At 40.9% G+C, this 20,491-nt stretch overlaps 1 protein-coding gene across 7 annotated transcripts in view; it reads left to right on the top strand.

Annotated features, from left to right (window-relative positions):
- cracr2aa (calcium release activated channel regulator 2Aa) overlaps window positions 1-20,491 on the top strand; it is an 89,473-nt gene that overhangs the window by 26,018 nt on the left and 42,964 nt on the right. For 3 of the 7 annotated variants that reach the window (XM_070550719.1, XM_070550721.1, XM_070550720.1), the window contains exons 8-18: window positions 8,626-8,813; window positions 10,808-10,879; window positions 12,477-12,522; window positions 12,589-12,677; window positions 12,776-13,124; window positions 13,250-13,382; window positions 15,117-15,198; window positions 15,369-15,483; window positions 15,691-15,792; window positions 15,886-15,962; window positions 18,844-19,746. In XM_070550719.1, coding sequence (XP_070406820.1) covers window positions 8,626-8,813; window positions 10,808-10,879; window positions 12,477-12,522; window positions 12,589-12,677; window positions 12,776-13,124; window positions 13,250-13,382; window positions 15,117-15,198; window positions 15,369-15,483; window positions 15,691-15,792; window positions 15,886-15,962; window positions 18,844-18,928 — 1,338 coding nt within the window. In that variant the 3' untranslated portion in view covers window positions 18,929-19,746. Of the gene's footprint in view, window positions 1-8,625; window positions 8,814-10,807; window positions 10,880-12,476; window positions 12,523-12,588; window positions 12,678-12,775; window positions 13,125-13,249; window positions 13,383-15,116; window positions 15,199-15,368; window positions 15,484-15,690; window positions 15,793-15,885; window positions 15,963-18,843; window positions 19,747-20,491 lie in introns of those variants that run through there. The other 4 variants (XR_011520480.1, XR_011520481.1, XR_011520479.1 and 1 more) reach the window with 2 other exon arrangements.

Below are 20,491 nucleotides of genomic sequence, written 5' to 3' on the forward strand. Positions count from 1 at the left end.
TATGTGTGTGTGTGTGTGACTGCGTATGGAGTCTTTGTGTGTGTGTGTGTGTGTGTGTGACTGCGTATGGAGTCTGTGTGTGTGTGTGACTGCGTATGGAGTCTGTGTGTGTGTGTGACTGCGTATGGAGTCTGTGTGTGTGTGTGTGTGTGTGTGTGTGTGTGTGTGTGTGTGTGACTGCGTATGGAGTCTGTGTGTGTGTGTGTGTGTGTGTGTGTGTGTGTGTGTGTGTGACTGCATATGGAGTCTCTGTGTGTGTGTATGTGTGTGTGTGTGTGACTGCGTATGGAGTCTGTGTGTGTGTGTATGTGTGTGTGTGTGTGCACGCGCAAGTTGTGTGCTGCAGTGTGGAAAGAGAAAAAAAGTGTGCCATGCAGATGTAAAAATCCAGAAGCAGATAATAAAAGGGAAAGAAAGGAATGATAAAGGTTTAAAAGAGTAAAAAAGAAGAAAGAAAAGAAAAAGTGTTGTGGTTGTGAGGTGGTGAGAGAACAGGTGAACATTTCTAAACGGATCTAGCAGCTATAAATCCTGACATGTTCAAGTGAGTGCTTTTAATAACAATAAAGTTGTACCTGAAGTGTGTCTAATAAAGCCAGTCTGTTACTCCTCGTTCTTTGTAGATCTTACCGTCAACAAACAGTTTATCCACAGAGATCACAGCCCGCTTCCCATCCTGGATACATTTCTTGCGCAGCGGGAAGAGAACTCGGCGGCGATCCAGAATTTCTTGAGGGAACTGATCGTTAACGCTGTAGTCTTTACCTTTAAGCTCTTTCCCGCGGCTTTTAACAAGATCTTTCTGCTTAAAGTGCTCAAATTTTGCCACGATGGGACGAGGTCTTCTGCTGTCTGTTCTCCTGGCTCCAAGGCGATGTACCCGATGAAAGGTGATGTTTCTAACAGTTTCCTCAGGTATCTTCATGTGGGTGTGGAGAAAGTTCTTGATGGTTTTTTTCGCAATCCTCCGCTTCTCCTCTAGTCTGCTCTGGGAGGCCTGCGAACACCAGGTTATCTCTCATGCTGCGTGATTGGAGATCCAGAACCGTCTCCTTTAGAGCTTTATTGTCCTGGGAGATCCGATCTAATCCTGCAGTCAAGGAGGAAACCGATTCCCGCAGAGACGCGTTCTCAGCCGCGAGTCGCTCCACCTGCTCCTGGCTAAACTCCAGAGATGTTCGGAGGTCCTGGAACTCCTTGTGAAGCACCTCAAGCAGGTGGAGCCGTCCCTCAAATCCCAGAAGCCGTTTATCTATGGACTGTGGTAAATCTAAGACATCCTTATGGGGAGATGAGGCCTCGGGCGAGTCCTGGGGACGGCTCCTCTTGGTCAACGGCGTTTCCGCCTCAGCTGCTGCTGCTTTCTTCGGTCCCATGACAAAAAACTCAAAAACCTCGTCAATATATATTTGCAAATTTTCCAGATTTTCTCCACTTACCTCCAGGTTGAGTGTGTTATATTTACCAGATTTATTAAATTTTTTGCGTTGTCAGTGAGTAAATTAGGCGAAAATCTGTCTTAATTGTTTGTGGAAGTTGATTAACAAGCTGCCATCTGCTTCAAGACGCTGCCGTGTGTCCGGTGATAAGGGCCGTCAGCGCATGCGCATGCTCACCTCTCTCAGGAACATTGCTAAGCTGAGTCCCATTCTGTCCCGCTCTGAACTTGAGACAGTTCTCCACACCTTCATCTCCTCACGCTTAGACTACTGTAACTCTCTTTTCACGTGTCTGAGCAGAACCTCCCTGAACCGTCTACAGGTGGTTCAGAATGCCTGTGCTCGGCTTCTGACCAAGTCCTCCAAACACACCCACATCACCCCGCTTCTCCTCCAGCTTCACTGGCTGCCAGTCAACTTCAGGGTTCATTTCAAGATCCTGGTTCTGGTCTATAGGGCCTTACATGGACAAGCACCATCTTACATTGGTGATCTTCTTAGTCCCTACACCCCCAGCAGGTCCCTGAGGTCCAGTGATCAAAGCCTACTGGTTGTGCAGCGCACCAGGCTAAAGACCAAAGGCAACAGATCATTTACTGCTGTGGCCCCCAGACTCTGGAGCTCTCCCCCTGAGCCTGAGATCAGTGGACTCAGTGGTCTCCTTTAAAAAACAGCTGAAGACTCACTTGTTCAAGCTGTCTTTTGTATGACCTTCTTCACCTCTCTCTCTTCCTCAGGATCCACTGATTTCCCTCTTTCCTGTTCACTCTCTCTCTTAACATTTTTTTAATCACAATTGCCTATTTTTTCTCATTTAAAATATATTTTTTAAACATTTTCTAAATGCTTTTTTATATTTTTACAATTTTTGTTTTTGTGAAGCGCCTCGTGATTTTTATCTTGAGAGGCGCTATAGAATGATATTTTCTTCTTCTTCTTCTTCAGTTAATGATTGATCCCCAAACTCAAGATAAAAAAAATCTATTTCCAATCACTTAAACATGAAGTTTCGCAACAAAAACTCAAAAGAGACATTTAATACATAACAGTTGACAACGTTTTAGTGTAAATCAAAGGAGCTGGTGATAGGTAATTTGATTTTATCCCATATTACCTTAAAGGACGACACACCCTTTGATAGAGAGAGTAAATTGATTATTTGTAATGTCCATGTGCGTGGCTCAACATGCGAGAAGCTGGACTCAACCAACCAGCCCCCACTCTGCTCCAGCCTCAAAGCCTTCACCTCACCAGCTCTGCATACCTGCGGTCTCCATCAGGAGACCAGAATGTTAGGTAATATTTAATCTCCATAACCCTGGACCCTGAAATAAACACACATGACAACAAGGAAGACATTTTACCCTGAGTCTCCAAAACATGGAGAGTTAACGCAGAGAAACCTCCTCCGAGGCTTCCCCACGTCACTCCCGTGTGCTCCCAGCTCGTCAGGGGCTTTATTCACCAAGGATGGGGGAGAAGGCGGGCCTTCTCAGGTTACAGAGGTACAGTTTTCTTACAATCAACATCCTTGCTCAACCTTTCATGAACAGCAACAGTTGGCCATCTTTTAGGCCTCAAAAAGGTACAATTATAAAAAATACCCAACATTCCCTCCTGATGTGACTTTTTGAGCAAGAAAAGATAAACCAATAAAACACATTATCATGAAATTAGGACACACCTACCAACCTGGAATTTGAAATGACCAATTAATCAATCGGATTTTTGTTCAACATTAAACCAGACATCAAACCCAATTTTATCCTGTATTCTTAGCTTTATTAATTTATCCCCACTAAATGCTACCTTTGAGCATGATTATCCTGTCAACAAAACCCAGAACAAGAGTTAAGACCTGGAATTAGGAATGAATAAACTAGACCACCAAAACCTACATAATAATCTTGAGTTCCTAGCTTTATTAAGGTAACCCACATCATTGGTCATCAAACACTTGTGGATCTTCTGCTCCACATCCGTCGTTACCTCCTGTGCTGCAATCGATCGCATGTAGGACTGAACAGGTGTCACATGTTCTGTATTTTTCGTGGCTGGCTGACCTGCGGTTCTGGTCCCCTCCTGAACTTGGTGTTTGACCTCTGCAATTCAGCTCCAGTTCAGGTGTGATACCTTGGTCACACTGTGCTTCTTAGCTTTGCGTCGTCCTGCTGACGTGTCGACGCAGGATGGAGTTGGGTCACTTCCTAAGAGCTGACTGGCCCACAGCAGGATTTTGTGGTTTTACATCAGAGTTGGTACCGGTTCGAGCTAACTGACCCACTTGGTTCGTGGTTTAACATTAGCTCAGCTGGTGACGGTGGCTTGTGTCACTTCCGTCTTAGACTGCAAGTCAGCAGTTTAGCCATGTCTTTCGTGCTTCCTCCATCTTGGATTGCAGGTCTCCACCTCCTTCTGAACACACCTACAAGTCACAAAGCTTCAAAGATCCACAGCAGGATGCCACAGACAGACCAATTTGCATTCAGTTAGGTATGCGTTCAACTTTCACAGCTGCCTGCCCAAAGGCACTCAGATCCTCTGAAGTCTTTTCATCGACACTTTCCTCCTGAGTCTGCCATTCCTGCATCCGGAGAGTAGCAGGACATGACATAGCAACCATCTTGTGTTGTAATCACAATACCTTCCTGGTTTTTGAGGGTCAATGGGGCACAAAGCGTCTTGTGTCCGATCCGTGTCCTTTGATGTTTTCTGCAGGAACCAATGCAGCCAGCCACTGATCTTTATCACCTGTTAATCGAGTTGCCACCATCACATCACAGCAGGACACAAATCAAGGAGTCTCCCAGCCTGTCTTTGCCTAGGGAACAATTTGCATTTAGGAAATCATTGTACCCAAAAGTTGTGCTGCCTGAATTATCTAAATTAATAAACATTGATGTCTGGTTTAGCATGAAATTAGTCAGATATGGTATGTCCTAAATTATCACAAACGAAATAAAACACATACAAATTCTTTAAAACTAGCTTGTCTCAAAAGGAGTTAATCAGAGATTCTATCACACTAAGGCGGAGTTAACACACTCACGTCACAGAGGCTTCAAAGAGGTTTTTCACAAAAGGGTGCCACAAGAGACTTCCAGTCTAGCTTGATTTAGCTGCTTAGGAAACATTTGCCAGCCCGTCTCCTACTTTTTCACAGAAGTGTTACAATACAATTGTAGGGTAATCAAAAGGGTTAAAACACCACTTTATCAGTGTGGAGGAAGTCACTCAGATTTATTAAACCTTATAACCCAAACAGAAAATAAATGATGGTAATAGCTCAAATGTTGAAATAGTTACAAAACAGCCTTACTGTTGAGTAAAATAAAATACTACGATTAGCATTTATGGTCTGCAGGGGCTGAGTTGATGTTTACATTTCAAACAAGATTTGCATAGGAATAGCATACAGGAAAAATCTAGCACTGTGTTGATTCAATCACGTTATTAAATTAACACCAGTTATTTAATCTATCAATGGTCGACAAGACACATTTAACGGGAAGTTTTTAAGGTTCATAAAAGATCTAAACACCCTCCTGTAAAACCAGTCAACGGCAGGAACACCAAGTTTAACATGATTTAGTCATATGATAAAATGCTGAGATAAAAAACTGTTACTGCATAGTGTAGAATTCTATTTACCTTAGAAATTAACCCACTAAAGTAAAACTGCATAATCTAAACAATAATACTGAACATGGTAACACTAGCTGACATCTATCAGACTAGAAAATTTAAACAATAGGTCTCATAAAATCAGCTGAAATATTTAGTTTGGGGCTGTTTCTATATAGTCCAGTAAAGGAACAGCCTACCACTTGTGAAATAGAGACCATCTTGAGTCAAAGTTTTATTTTTAATCTTGGTTCATGAGCAAAAGGTATCTTCGGTTTCCGTCTGACAAAACTAGAGCTGTGCTGGTATGTTACAAGAGTCTATCAGGCTAATATGGCATAAGCTATTTATAAGGTTATGTGCCTCTAAACACTAAAACCTACGTGATTTGTTTATTCTAACAAACTACATGATCTTTTAGAAAGGGTATTTATTTATTGTAATAAAAATAAAAAAAGGCCTGTAGACCAGAATATCTACCCCATCATATTTGGCCATCCATTTCAGCCGGTGAAGCTGAAGGAGTTAGAGGATGGATATATTTATCCCTGCTTAACTGTATTTCCTTAACATTCTATCTACGTAAGTCATTTTGTTTACTAGTTTAGTAAGAGTTATCATGCAGATAAGAGCAATGACTTTTTCAGATAGTATTTAGCTAATCATCACACCTCCTTTCTGTCTGTCACACACTCACTCACGAACTTTTTGCTCATTTCTAATTAGAATTTTGACCATAAAGATCTTAGAAATTAAATGTAAAATAAAGATTTCAGAACCAAACATTTCTGTCCCTACCTTCAATACCTTCTCACGTCCTCAAACATTTCTTTAAAACTTCCTTTTTGCCTTCTCTCTTTTCCTCAACTATTTCTTTAAACTGTCTATTTGCCTTCTCTGTTTCTTCAACCATTTCTTTTATTCTGTCTTTTCTCCATCTGTCTGCTTTTTTTTCAACCTTCTCTGCTAACCTCTCATTTCTTCCTAACCACACCATCCCCCATCAATTAACGCTTCGCTGTCTCCACTTCTTACCCTTTGTTCTTCACACACACACAACTGAGCCTTCTTACACATCACAGGATGTTAGTGTTGTTCTTTATTCTGTACATGTATGAATAAGACAACACAGAACAAAACAGAAACATAGAACATAGACTATCTAGAATCTGCAGGTTTCACACAGAACAAACTAGGCTCAAAGCCTCAGTCACACACATTATCGTGCATTCGGACCTTCCACCCATTCAGAGATCTCGGCCGAGATACACATTCAGGCTTCAGAACCTTGGCCCAAAACTTCTCTCACACACACACACACAAACAGAAACTAACCTGCAGGCTTTCACTCACGCACATTCAGAGCTTTGACACACACACACACACACACAGACGGAGCAAAACTCTGTCAGAAATTAACATGCCAGTCCTCAGCGTCAACTTTCAACAATACACAACATGGAAACCGGCAAGCCCTCCCACAAAATGGAACGCAGCCCCATGGCACCAGAAAAATCACAACACAAATAAATTTAGACCGATTTGAGATCTTTAAGCCAAATAATGGTGATTAATTTTAGTGTACGCACCATAAAATATTTTAACAATTCCAGCAACAGTGAGCTTACATAGTGAGTCTGCACATTCAACTCTATTACAACCCACAGTCCGTTGTGGGGGGTCCATGTCCGCTGACATGGACAAATTACAACCTCCCTCGCGTTTACTCTGTTCCCTCAGAGACAAACGGGGTCCAGGACAAAGTCCAGCGACTCTCAGCCCAGTCCTCTGCCGGAGCCCGAAACGTCTTTCGTGCGTGAATGGCAAAAAATCACTACCAGCGTAAAATCACTGTCGTCCAGTTATTAGGAAAAAGGTGCAATTTAGTACTCACTCAGCGTGCTATTCAGCTGCCAGACTGCGAAGCGATCTCCCACCGGAACTCTGCTCTCCGGAGCTCACCAGAGCTGATCCATCGTCTCCCTTACCAGAAACAGGCTCAAAACAACTTTAGCCAAACAATCTCACACGTTTTTTCCTTTCATCAACCAAACTTTCTCATACACTCAAAAGGTTCACACACACACACGGCCGCAACTGGCCCACCTCAATCAACTTAAACCACACTGCCAGTGGTTAAAGAAACAGACGCAAAATGAATTAATGAATTAACTTACTTTCCTCCGCGTGGTAAATTCGTCCTGGGGTCCGAGCGCGAGAGCCTGTTGATAAAAGTTCGTCTGCAGAGCTATATTTAGCCGGCCGATGGGGCAATTTTAGCCCCCCGGACTTTCAAGGAAGAAATGGCGCCGCACGGCTCCCTGGAGACGATCTTCCATCGCTAGGCTCTGCGCTGCCCGCATTTTCCACCATTTGATAGGTAATTTGATTTTATCCCATATTACCTTAAAGGACGACACACCCTTTGATAGAGTAAATTGATTATTTGTAATGTCCATGTGTGTGGCTCAACATGCGAGAAGCTGGACTCAACCAACCAGCCCCCACTCTGCTCCAGCCTCAAAGCCTTCACCTCACCAGCTCTGCATACCTGCGGTCTCCATCAGGAGACCAGAATGTTAGGTAATATTAAATCTCCATAACCCTGGACCCTGAAATAAACACACATGACAACAAGGAAGACATTTTACCCTGAGTCTCCAAAATATGGAGAGTTAACGCAGAGAAACCTCCTCCGAGGCTTCCCCACGTCACTCCCGTGTGCTCCCAGCTCGTCAGGGGCTTTATTCACCAAGGATGGGGGAGAAGGCGGGCCTTCTCAGGTTATAGAGGTACAGTTATCTTCCAATCAACATCCTTGCTCAACCTTTCATGAACAGCAACAGTTGGCCATCTTTTAGGCCGCAAAAAGGTACAATTATAAAAAAAAACCAACAGCTGGTTTTGTGTTTCTGTTGTATCACATGTATTCAATTCAATTCAAGTTTATTTATATAGCGCCAAATCACGACAAGAGTCGTCTCAAGGCACTTCACATAATAAACATTCCAATTCAGGTCAGTTCATTAAGCCAATCAGAAATAATGTTTCCTATATAAGGAACCCAGCAAATTGCATCAAGTCACTGACTAGTGTCAGTGACTATACAGCATTCCTTATACTAAGCAAGCATATAGTGACAGTGGAGAGGAAAACTCCATTTTAACAGGAAGAAACCTCCAGAGAATCCTGGCTCAGTATAAGCAGCCATCCTCCACGACTCACTGGGGATCGAGAAGACAGAGTAGACGGACACATACACACACACACACACACACACACACACACACACACACACACACACACACACACACACACAAATTAATGTGTCTATAGTTATATTGTGATGTCTTAGTAAATATTCTATTTGGTGAAAGATAAACTTTATTGTATTTATTCTAGTGGATCTATAATTAAACGGATAAACTAGTAGTAGCACATCCAACGTCAAGGAAAGCAAAAAGTTATTATCAGGAGAGGGAGAATGTTTTAGTGGTTCAAGTTATGTATCTTTTTCTCATTTCTCTTTTAGTTAAATGTTTTGTTATGTTTGTATTTCCAGTTGGAGTGTCAGTGCCAGGAGCTTCATAGTGAACAACACGTGACCAAAAATGAAAATGTGAAACTTAAGCAGACTAATGATGAGTTGGCTCGGGAGCTGGATCACGTCAGCCAAGAACTGATCCTGACTCAGGAGCAGCTGAGTCTCATACAGGAACAGTCCACCAGACTACATGAAGAAAAGGAGATGTGAGTGATCCCCGACCATGAGTAAACATTCTTCATATCAAAACTCTACTACAACTTTTGCTCGATTAGTAGTATTTTCTCATCTTTATATACATTTGTATTCAACATTTTTGAATTTGCATTTTATGTATTAGAACAGTTGTGTCCAATAATGGTCCCTGGGAGCCTCTATCCAGGATGTTTTAGTTAATTCCTTGCCCCAGCACACCTGATTTGATAATTAAATCATTGAATCAGGTGTTTCGGAGCAGAGAAACATCTAACATACAGTAATCCCTCGCTATTTCGCGTATCAAAACTCTACTACAACTTTTGCTCGATTAGTAGTATTTTCTCATCTTTATATACATTTGTATTCAACATTTTTGATTTTGCATTTTATGTATTAGAACAGTTGTGTCCAATAATGGTCCCTGGGAGCCTCTATCCAGGATGTTTTAGTTAATTCCTTGCCCCAGCACACCTGATTTGATAATTAAATCATTGAATCAGGTGTTTCGGAGCAGAGAAACATCTAACATACAGTAATCCCTCGCTATTTCGCGGTTCGTTCATCGCGGATTCGCTGCTTCGCGGATTTTTTCTTTGGAGCATTTTTCAGGGGGAATTCGCAGATTTGCGGTATTTTTCACTGATTCGCGGTATTTTTCTATACGAAATATATAGAAAATCTTGTTTTTTTCATCAATTTAATCATAAAATGCACTTTTTGTAATAAAACTAAAAAAAAAAACAAGTAAAAAAATTTTTTTCTTGAGTTTTACCCACAAAAAGAGAATGTGATCATACGATAATTCAATAGGGTGCGTGGTTTCACAGACGCGGAAGTGATAGCGTCGGTGAAACGCCGGCTGATCTAGGAAACCCCCGAGCGTTCGAGCATCAACGAAGTGACACGGAAATGCCGGGCTTTCCAGAAGTAAGTAAGATAACTTACTATGAGCTGATAGTTCGTTGGATTGATCGGTAGGTTGGAAACTCTGATCATGAATCTGAAGAAACGATGACTGAGTGGTGAGCTGGAAAGGCGACTTCCGTTTATAGCCGCGGTTTGTGACGTAGGTGCAACGTGGAGGGAAACCCCGCGAGGGACATGCTGGGAGTCCCTACTTCGCGGATTTTCACCTATCGCGGCCAGGTCTGGAACACATCTACCGCGATAAACGAGGGATTACTGTATCTAGAAATGCTGTTTTATTATGCGTTTCATGTTAGTTTTTAACCTCTTTTGCACATGGGAAAAACCGGCAGTACTGGTTTTTCAAAGTCAAATCAATTTTAAAGTTTTGTTCTATTTAAATTTAATTTTAAACTGTGATTAAGGTTAGTATACATGCACAAAAATAGACTATATATGTCTGGTATTTACATTGTTTTAATGTATATCCAAAAATTAATAATTCTGACATTACGTTGCTTAAATAATTTTTTTTGAATCCTTCTTAAGGTGTGGTGGCTTTAATTTGTCGTGGCACACCGCCACAGCAAAATACACATAGCAGAAACCCTGATCTGTTCCCAAACCTGCCAAATATTCACTGTGCCAAAGGAAAAACAGACTTTATATATGTTTTTGTCCTGACCTGCACTAACTCAGTTTCTAAACCACCTCAGGCGGGTCTGTGCTATTTCCTGAGTTTGTTTTTTAATCATATTCCATTTGTTTATCTTTAATAGCTTTGAATAGAAGTTGTAGATGCTGTTTTAAAGCAGCTTTATTTATTTAACACATTTCATACACAGAGGCAATTCAATGTACACTCATTTAAAGGTTATACTGTCTCATAATGTAAATAAGATTTCTGTGTTTCTGTGTAGTTTTGGTTTTGATGCTATCTGGAATTATTCCCTTTCCACTTTTTCACATTCAGTTAGGAAAGTTATTTTTATGTTTTAAAGTGCTGACACGAGTCATCTGTTTTAGACGTGTCATTTTTTGACAATAATGAAACAAACTACAGTTGTTCATAATGCTTTGTTGATGTTGAAAACAGGGAAATTTACAGACTCACTGAAGGACTGCAGAGGGAGCGAGCAAGCCTTCTCAAACAGCTGGACCTATTGAGGTACCGATTTGTTTAAAATGTTTTTTTAGCAGTAGTTTAGTCAGTTTGCCATTTCTAAACATAATATAGTCAAGGGCATGAGGAAACCAGACAATGTTCCTCCAAATCCAAGGTCATAAAAAGAGCATGAGTGTTTAGGGCATGATGCACACAAATCCTAAAATGTTAGCATTTTGCAAAAATGTGCTAACATCTTGACTTTAGAGGACATCATGATGTACAAACTGATCAGTTTGGCACAAAGAAAGGCCATTTAAACATGTGGTTCCTGATGGTGAGGAGACTATCTACAGATATGACGTTTTTACTGAACATCAGACATAATGAGTGATTTTGATGACTAATGAAACAATCCTGCTGTAACTTCAGATTATTGCTGTGGCAGTCTACTGCAACATTAAAAGGATACTATGCAACCTTTTCATCGTTTAAATAATTTTCTTGAGCCAGTATGTGCTAAAAAGACCCTTTGCAGGGTTAAGGAAATGACACTCAGACCCCACCATTCTACGCATTTGCAACTTCAGACAAACACGCCTGGCACTGCAGTCTGCTTCCAGCATGTTTTAGATCAGAACCACAGCTGATTTGTTTGATTTAGTGATGAATCACTCCTGTAGAAACTGATGAAGGCTGGGTAGATATTTCATCTTTTAGATTAAGGTGTTAAAAAGACGAACACACAGCGAGGAGATAAGTTTCACTTTTGCTTTGACCACAGATAATTAAAAACGGGCACTAGGGGCTGCTAAAAGCAAGCAAACCTGCTTAGTATCCCTTTAAATCAGGGGTATAAAACCCTGATCCCAGAAAGCTGCTATCCAGCATGTTTTAGAGGTTTCCCCCTCAATACACCTGATTTTATTCAGCAGGTGATTAAACAGGTTCTGCAGAGCCTGATGAGCTGCTGAACATGTGACTCATTCGTGTGGAAACCTCTAAAACGTGCTGGACAGCAGCTCTCCAGGACCAGGGTTCCCTACCCCTGCTTTAAATGTCAGGAATGAAGTGAATGTTAAGGTCTTTGTTCTTTTTATTGACTCAAATTTGTTATGAAACCTAAATTGGTTGCAAGTCTGCAACGTAATGATGTGGGAAAAGGAAGATCGTTCTCTGTAGTGATTCGTATCCTATAATGGTGCAATGATCCAGCACAAAGCAGACGGATCAATTTCTGTGCTTTGTGCCATTTTGATCATTAGACACGCCTTCCTGCCCTCCGACTCTTGTGCTTCCCTACATTTAGTTTAAAATAACTGAGATCCTCGCACATTCATGGTCTCTGTTTTAGTTTGAGGTAACATCAATATTGAAAAAATACATATATGTTGGTAAACATAATTTTCACATTACATGGATTTTAATTCACAACTGAAATTCGAAAACTTTAAAAACTTATTTGCACTGTAAAATTCTCACACCTGAATGTTACGAATTTCACTTTGAGCTGTATATTAATGACAACTAAGAAATAATATCGGTGACTCTTTTTAATGCAAGGAGTAGAAACCTTCAGTAATACAGAATGCAGTTCATCATAATTGTCCTGAAACCTTCATTAATTATTTCTGTATCATCTGTGTCTTTTGTTTTCCAGAGAAATGAACAAACATCTACGAGATGAAAGGGACATGTGCTATCAGGTGTGCGCATCATGCGTTTTTTCTCTGAAATAAGTCATCGGCATAATAATAACAAGTTATTTGCAGAAACCAGGAAATTCCTTGAACACATCAAGCCCGGGGCAGCAGCCTTCTACAGAGGATGTGAAACATGCAAAACCAGATGTTTTCAAAAGGTGTTGCTGAAATTATGCAATTGTCACTTTTTTTTTGTTACAATCAAAGTGCTGCAGGTTATTAACAATTACCATCACTGTCTTTTGCTGCAATGCAGTGAAGACGATGAGGAAGTGACCTCTATTTCTAAGAGGAAGACCTTGGTTAATGGTGTATTCCAGCCGCCTTTGCCTGCACTGAAAAGCGGACACTTACGGAGAATCATCTCAATCGAGGAAGACCACCTCCCCCATTTGCTGAATGACTCTCAGGTTCAAAATCCACTCCAAAAGTGTTCAGAACAAGAGGAAGAGTCTGACAACGAAGACAATATTGACTTTGTGATGAGTGACACTTACAGGTGGGCCTCACCAGCTCATGTGCAAAAGTCGGAGGAAAACATGGACGGAAGGCGGGTTCCAACATCTCCGAGGGTTCAGCCTGTTGGCAAGGAAACCAGCTTAAATGTAAGTTGATTAGTTGTTGCTGATTGATAGAACACCGAGCCCCGATGAGCTGATTCTGTGTTTATACACACATCAGTGTTGATATACAGTAAACAGTTTTCTCTTAACCTGTTTTGGTGATTAAGGAGGAAAACAGTTCTACAGATCCTGATCGTCTTTTCAAAATCATCCTGGTTGGAAACTCCAGTGTGGGAAAAACATCGCTCCTTCAGAGATTTTGTGACAACCGTTTCCACCATGGCACTTCTGCCACTGTGGGTATGTAAAGTGTAGAACAAACACCCTATGGCAGCGCAGCAAAAGCTGTGCAGATCCCATTATTAGTGACTAGATGAGGCGTATAATTGTAGAAAAAAAAAGCTAATTTTCTGTTGGAATCACACTTTGTTTGCAAGAAGTTTTATAAAAGACTCGGCTGCTTGGGGCATATGACATATTTGCGAACAGATCTACATGGCATGTGTAGCTGTAGTTTAACATTACACACCGAGTCTTTATAAATTTCTCATTTTCTTCCCAGTTTAATGTCTCCATCATAGAAATTCTATAAGTGAAACTTGTTAAAAGGTTTTGCTTCTCATAGAATAAAAAACATTTTTCTAAATGTGGAGTGAAACAATGAAAGTCTTGACCTAACTGGCTCTTTTGGTGTTACCCCATTAGTTTGAAAAAGAAAAAAAAACTCCTCTATCAAAAGCACACTGTGCATTTTTGTGCCGTCCTAGACAAATCCTTCATGATTTGCAAGCCTGTGGTTGTCCAGTGTGACCAGCCCAGCAACGGCTTAATGAGTATGCGCATGACCAAAATCAGCCTCCTTCAGCCTTGAAAACCTATGAATCTTGTTTGCAATTAACCAATGAAAATCCGCCTAGGGAGTGACGTGAACGGGTGACGGGAGTTGCTAGAATTAGCCACATTAGCAGCAGTGGAAGCTACAAACAGGAACATGTGGACCACTCCATTTGGGAGTTCAGTTTGGAGTCTAAAATAGAAGTGGTAAAGGTGGCACTTTTTTTCTTTCATCAATGTTTCCTTGGTACACGTCAGCTTTTGGTAATGCTTGCTTTGGCGGGTTTACTCGTGATGTTGGTGTGTCCTGCTAGAGCGAGACGTTGTGAAGTTTGGCTCACTGCAATCTTAAACTGTACAGTGTACCACCTTTAGATTCCTCAGTGTGATATGAAGCAGTCCTGATAGCTGAAAAGCATACAGTGGGGTCCGTGCTTCCGAGAGAGATTGACATAAATGTATCTGATGTAGTTCTATGATTGTGGTGTAATTCTAGAACCAAAGTGCCAATCTGTTTTCTGTAGGTCTGTTAAGTGTCATGTATTGCTTTAATATAAATATTTGTTAAAGGGCCACTATTATGCAAAATGACATTTTTTGAGCTTCTATCCATGTTATATTGTCACTTCCTCATTGAAAACCCCCTAAAGCTAGGTATATAGATGAGCAGTTGGGAGGGAGGCAACAAGGTCCTTTCAGGAGCATAAGCCTTAGCTTCGTGGGGCAGATGCACAAATGAGCTACATGATGGACCTGAGTGTCGGCAAGCGCTAAATGGGCCAGACCAACTGGGCAGTTCACGGGGAATGGTCCTGGTGTACCCGATATCCAGCCCGCTGCAGGCATTTGTTGCCAACCCTGCCTTCTTTTTCTTCTATGAGACCCTTGATGCTTTGCTGGGGATCTTTAGTTATGTCATAAAATGGGTAGAGCTCACGTGGAAGCATCTTATTTGTGGGTTGAAAGAAATATCTCAAGAAAATAATTTATATTTCAGATAAAACATGCGTCTTTATAGTGCCAATGGTAGTATTTTATCATGTATGGGCCTATCCTTTCTCTGAAAGGTTTAAAATGGGATACAGAATTGTTTAAATAAGCATATGCTTTAGTATCTCTGGAATCATGCACATTTATTAGAAATGTGCGCATTGTACACTTGTGTTTGCACTTTCATGAGTTTTCAACTTGACTTTGTAGGTGTAGACTACAGTGTGAAGACACTAACAGTGGATAACAGCCAGGTGGCGCTGCAGTTGTGGGATACAGCAGGACAGGAAAGGTGAGGGTGCAGCACCTTAAAAAGAATCTGAGTCTTTGAAGTAAATGTTCTTGTGGAGGCAGTTTTCCAGCTATTTTCTCTGTTTTAAGATGACTTTGAAGCACATCACGTTTAGGAGAAAACTTGCTGTGCTCTGCTAGTATTTATGCTTTATTCTGTTCCTCTTGCAGGTATCGAAGCATCACCAAGCAGTTTTTCCGCAAAGCTGATGGTGTGATTGTTATTTATGACATAACTGCTCAAGATAGTTTCACAGCTGTCAGATTGTGGCTGACAAGCGTCAAGGTAACACAATAACAGTCAGGTAGCACTGTTACTGACACAATAACAGTCTCTGCTGCAGACATTTAGAAATATTAAGGTTTTACTTCATTTCTGCATAGTTGTTGCTTGTGTTAACTTACCACCTGTAGAGCAAACATTGACCACTTTAACCCTACTGCACCTGGATGAGTTCCAGTAGATCCATGCTCTTAATGTCTTTTTCTACAGGAAAGTGCTGGTGAAGACATTCCCATCATGCTCTTGGGAAACAAAACAGACAAAGAGATAGAGAGAGAGGTTCAGAGGGATGTGGGGGAAAGACTAGCTAAGGTTGGTTATTAACTGTGTGGGTTATTGATATGAGTCTTCTTTATGAGGCTTTTATCCAGAATTTATTTTTCCAAAATCTTGTTTTTGTTTAAGAATTATCAGATGACCTTCTATGAATGCAGCGCATGCTCTGGATACAATGTAATGGAGTCTATGGTGTGTTTGTCCAGGTGAGGAAAAGTATCCAACTTTGTTTTTTTAACAATTAAACTTTCTGTCTGTACTAGAAGGTAAGATTAAAACATGCTAATTGTTTAGCTTGTCACTGTTGTGATTATTAGCCAACGAATAATTTGTAAGCTTTACTTACTTTTTGGATTCGTAAATATGGAAATATTTACCGATTTATGGGGCACCACCCCTTTCTAACAGAGGGAAAATGAATCCACACCTCTTATCAATCTGTCTAAAGTCCGTGAAATTGTTTAATGAGCTGCAGTTGTATTTCTATATCAACACAAATAAATTCACTTGACAAAACTTAATTGGCAATAACATTTCTTAACTAATATGATCACTTCAGCTCCTCCCAAAGCGTTAGCTAATCAATATCAACCAACCAATTTTATCAACAAACAAACAAACAATGAAATAATAATGTGACGTGACAATCTGAGGTGGGGTAACTCAAGATGGAGGGAGTTTTGAAAACCCAAAATGGCCGATCCCTTTGTCTGGCTGAAAAGGGATCAAAACGTGTGTGTGTGTGTGTGTGTGTGTGTGTGTGTGTGTGTGTGTGTGTGTGTGTGTGTGTGTGTCTTCCCAAATACACAGTCAGTGGCTTAACATTCACAGAAAAATTAAAAACACTTCAAAACCGCTTCACAAAGATCAAGAAACACAACAAACAGATGAATCAAAGGCAAGTGAAATATCTAAAACAGTGTCCGCCTGGCCACAGCATAAACCACTTAGATATTCAACAATAAAGGAACGGCTTACTATGAGATGATCCAATGGCTTTTTTGGTACGGAGGAGAGAAACAGTTTGTTATTTTAAAGCAGTCGCGTGGTCGGCCGCTTGTTCGGTACTATTAGAGAACAGGAGAGAAAGAAAGAGAGAAAAACTTTGAACGAATGAACAAACGAAGCGTCCCTCTGGAGTTTGATCTCGTCAAATGGCGTTTTCCGTTGCTTCCAGCGGTCAGTCCTCGTACCTGCGTCCGGAGCCGTAGCAGTGGTCTCTTCAAACACCAGCTGAAACTGGAACAAAAGAGATTGATTTCCGCTCTCCGACGCAGCTTTATTGATTCTTCAACGGCCGGAATCTGGGGGGCCGGCCGGGTTTTGGCGTCGCTTGATGATGTAATGACGCTGCTGCCGGCTGCAGAGGATGGAGTCCCTGCTGGCGCTGATCTCAATATGCTTTATTTATTTATGCTCCTGGACGTTTTTGGCACAGTCTTTTTGAGAAAAATACTGCGTAGTAATTTCTCATGAGGGCAGACCCTCAACATCACAAACAAACAGGTTATTTTGTAAACACATTATTCTCACATACAGTATTGGACCCAACGACTTTCTTCATTATTACTTTTTCAACATTTCACTTCAAGAGTAGCAAATGCAGATGGAAATATTTAAATTTATCAGCTCCATTAAATGTTCAAATAAGCTATAACAAAGATTCCACTGGAGTCCATATGAAAAGATGTAGCCCACTTAAATTTACAATGAGTTAGAATTTTGTCCTTTAAAAAAAATTAACAATCTGTGAGCTTGTGTGGTTGCCAAGTCTGCACTGACTCTGTGCTGCAGCACTGACTTTAGTAATTTGACACTGACCAGCATAATGCAACAGCGTTTTGTAAAGAGCTGAAACCAGTAACAGGAGCAACTCAGAAATTATTTCTTGTACCCATAAGAAGCGAAAACGTCTTTTTGTTTTACTCTTATCGGGTAAAAAAAAAGTCTAGGCTAAAGGCTTTTAAAAATGTATTTGTTTATTTCAAAAAAATAAATTAAATAAATTAATACACCTATTACTTATTCAAGACAAACAGCATTATATGTTATATGCATCAATTCGCACATATAGTAACATATCAAAAGTTCAAAAGGGAGTAGGATGAAGTAAGAACTTATAAGATTCCTACCCCTTTTGACTGGTTTATATTGATTATGGTTTGAAAAATGTCAATAGACTTTTAACAGCAGAGGAAACATTTCAATAATCACTAAAATGTGCCAGGTAGTGTGGCTTACCTGCTTCAAAATGCTTTCAGATGAATCCAAGTTATAACTTACAGAGTTATACCAAGAGACCATTATGGTCTGAATGTTATCAAGCCAACAAGGAAGTGGCAAAATTGCAGTTCCACTCTCATCCGTTACGAACTGCAGACCCTAACCCTCACCCAGCAGAATGAAACTAGAGGTACATATCTGACCAAGACAGCGGCAGAGTCGTGGATCTTTGACTGTGGCGGACCAGCAAAGCCAGATATCCACGATCGGCTTACCTAGTTATGATTTCGTTACTAAGCGGGCCGTAGGTGCCTTCACTTTGGAGTCACTCTACCATGTTTTTCTTGCTAAAAACACTCGGAAAAATTCTGGGGTTAGCATGTAGCATCTAACTTTGGGTTAGATTGTAGCTAATGTCCTGCTGATCTCTGACTGTGAAGCATGAGCTGATGTAAAAGGCCAGCACGCCCGGCTATGTTCGCAGTGGTCTGAGGCTGTGCTTGTAATTTAACAGTCCCAGTCCATATTAGGTCTCCACAGGAGACCAGCATGACTACAGCCTTGCATGGAAGCCAGATGGCCATGCAGAGCCCCTTCTTAGCTTCTTAGGTTAGCTAGAAGCTACAACGGTTCATTTGTTCCAACTGTAATGGCCCCATCATCAGCTCCACCTCTTTTCTCATTTTTGGATTGTCTGGGCACAATGAGACATGCGACAGTGGTGGGGATCTCACATTTGGCCTCCAACCCTAACCCTACGGAGCAATGGGTGGGCGGTGTCCATCTTTTTTTATATGTTAATGAGTTATACTGACCAAACATGTCATGTCAGATCTGGGTTATTTATGTTTCCCTGTTTCCTAGAATTCTAAAAGACCAAGAGGACCGAGAGAAGGAAAAGACCATCCGGCTGGTTAATAATCCCTCAAAGAAGAAATCTTGCTGCTAAACGATGAACACATGACAAAAATGTAGCACTAAGCTTTACTAAAGTACCAAATTACATGGTGTAAGCACATATGCCAGTCAGAACACATTATTCCCACTGAGTGAAAATCTCATATCTTACAGATGCTATTTGCACATTTCAAGTTCTCTTCAAAAGTTGAGACAGTATAAAGGTGTCAGATGAAGGAAATGCCAATGTGATTAGTTGTGTGAAACCAAAAAAAAATTCATTTTTTAGAATGTTTTAATCTGTAGGTGGTTCATGCAAACTTTAAATAAAATCTGCTTAATTAAAAATCTATAACTTACCCTTCAAAGCTCCCTTCCCCTACCGATCTGTGTGATCGTTTACATTTCGTGAATCTTTTCTTGGTCTGTTTTTATTCACATGTTGGTTTTTCTTGTCCATGGTGAGTTCTTCACCTGGTAAAAGTAAAACATGCAGCAGCGCACTAAAGTACTTTAATCAAATGTTAGACTCCTGAAGGGTGGTCACATTTAATCTATTTCTTGTTTGTTTTTGTCTCGTCAGTGCAGTTGAACTCCACATGTAAAGTATAAATAAGCTCAGTTGTGTTGTAATTTTTTAAAGCAACTCAGATTATATCATTTTGTTGCATATCATTAATGTTTGGAAATGTCACTTTTGTGTAATTTGTTGTATTTTTAGTAGTTTATCAATAATTATGATAAAATAAACTGTTTTATTTAGTGGGGGTGGGGGTGGTGTCACTAATGGTGCTTCACTACTGCTCAGATCTTTCTTGTCACTTTTATTGACTTTATAAAAATGTGAATGAAAATAAATTGTGTAAAATGTGCCAGTGGCTCCTTTTATTCTACAAGAAACAAAATTATGAATCAAGTTTGTTATCACGTATATGTCTATGCTTATAGTGAATTACTCATGTCCATAGAGGATATGGGGTTTTGACGATCGTCAGACACTTTTTCAAACGTGAATAACTTTGGATTGGAAGGTGCTAGAGACTTGAAACCAAGTCCTACCCCACCCCCCCCCCCCCACCCCGTCTAACGGGTCTGGCTTTCGAATGGTGGCATCGGTTTGTCTCTACGAACTTCCGGTCCGGAGATACGCCCACTTTTTGACTTCCGGTTGCCTGTATCTCCGGAACGGAAGGTCGTAGAAACTCGGAGACAACGCTGGCGTGCTCAGAAGGGTCGAATTAGGGCAGGCGGAGCTTGGTTGCGAGTCTCTACGACCTTCCGTTCCGGAGATATCCGCCGTTGAAGTTGTCCCATTGAAATGAATGGGAGGTGGGTGACTGAAAAATTTCGTTGTCAGGGGCCAATTTCTTCCCCCAGAAACCTCAAATGAGCACGTTTCAGACCATTTGGAGTCTAATGGTACCTACTTTGAGTGACCGCTTTTCCCAACCCATTGTTAGGGTCAGCGTAAGTGTTTGGGTAAGTGTTAGTGCAAGTGTATGTGTGAGTGTTAGGGTTAGGGTTAGGGTATAAGGGGTAAGTACCACTTGATGATCGAGGGTCTTTCTGGCTCTGAACCACTTAGAGACACCATTCAACTTTTGCAGCACTCAGG

Source organism: Nothobranchius furzeri, chromosome 4, assembly GCF_043380555.1.
Source record: "Nothobranchius furzeri strain GRZ-AD chromosome 4, NfurGRZ-RIMD1, whole genome shotgun sequence".
NCBI classification, from domain to species: domain Eukaryota; kingdom Metazoa; phylum Chordata; class Actinopteri; order Cyprinodontiformes; family Nothobranchiidae; genus Nothobranchius; species Nothobranchius furzeri.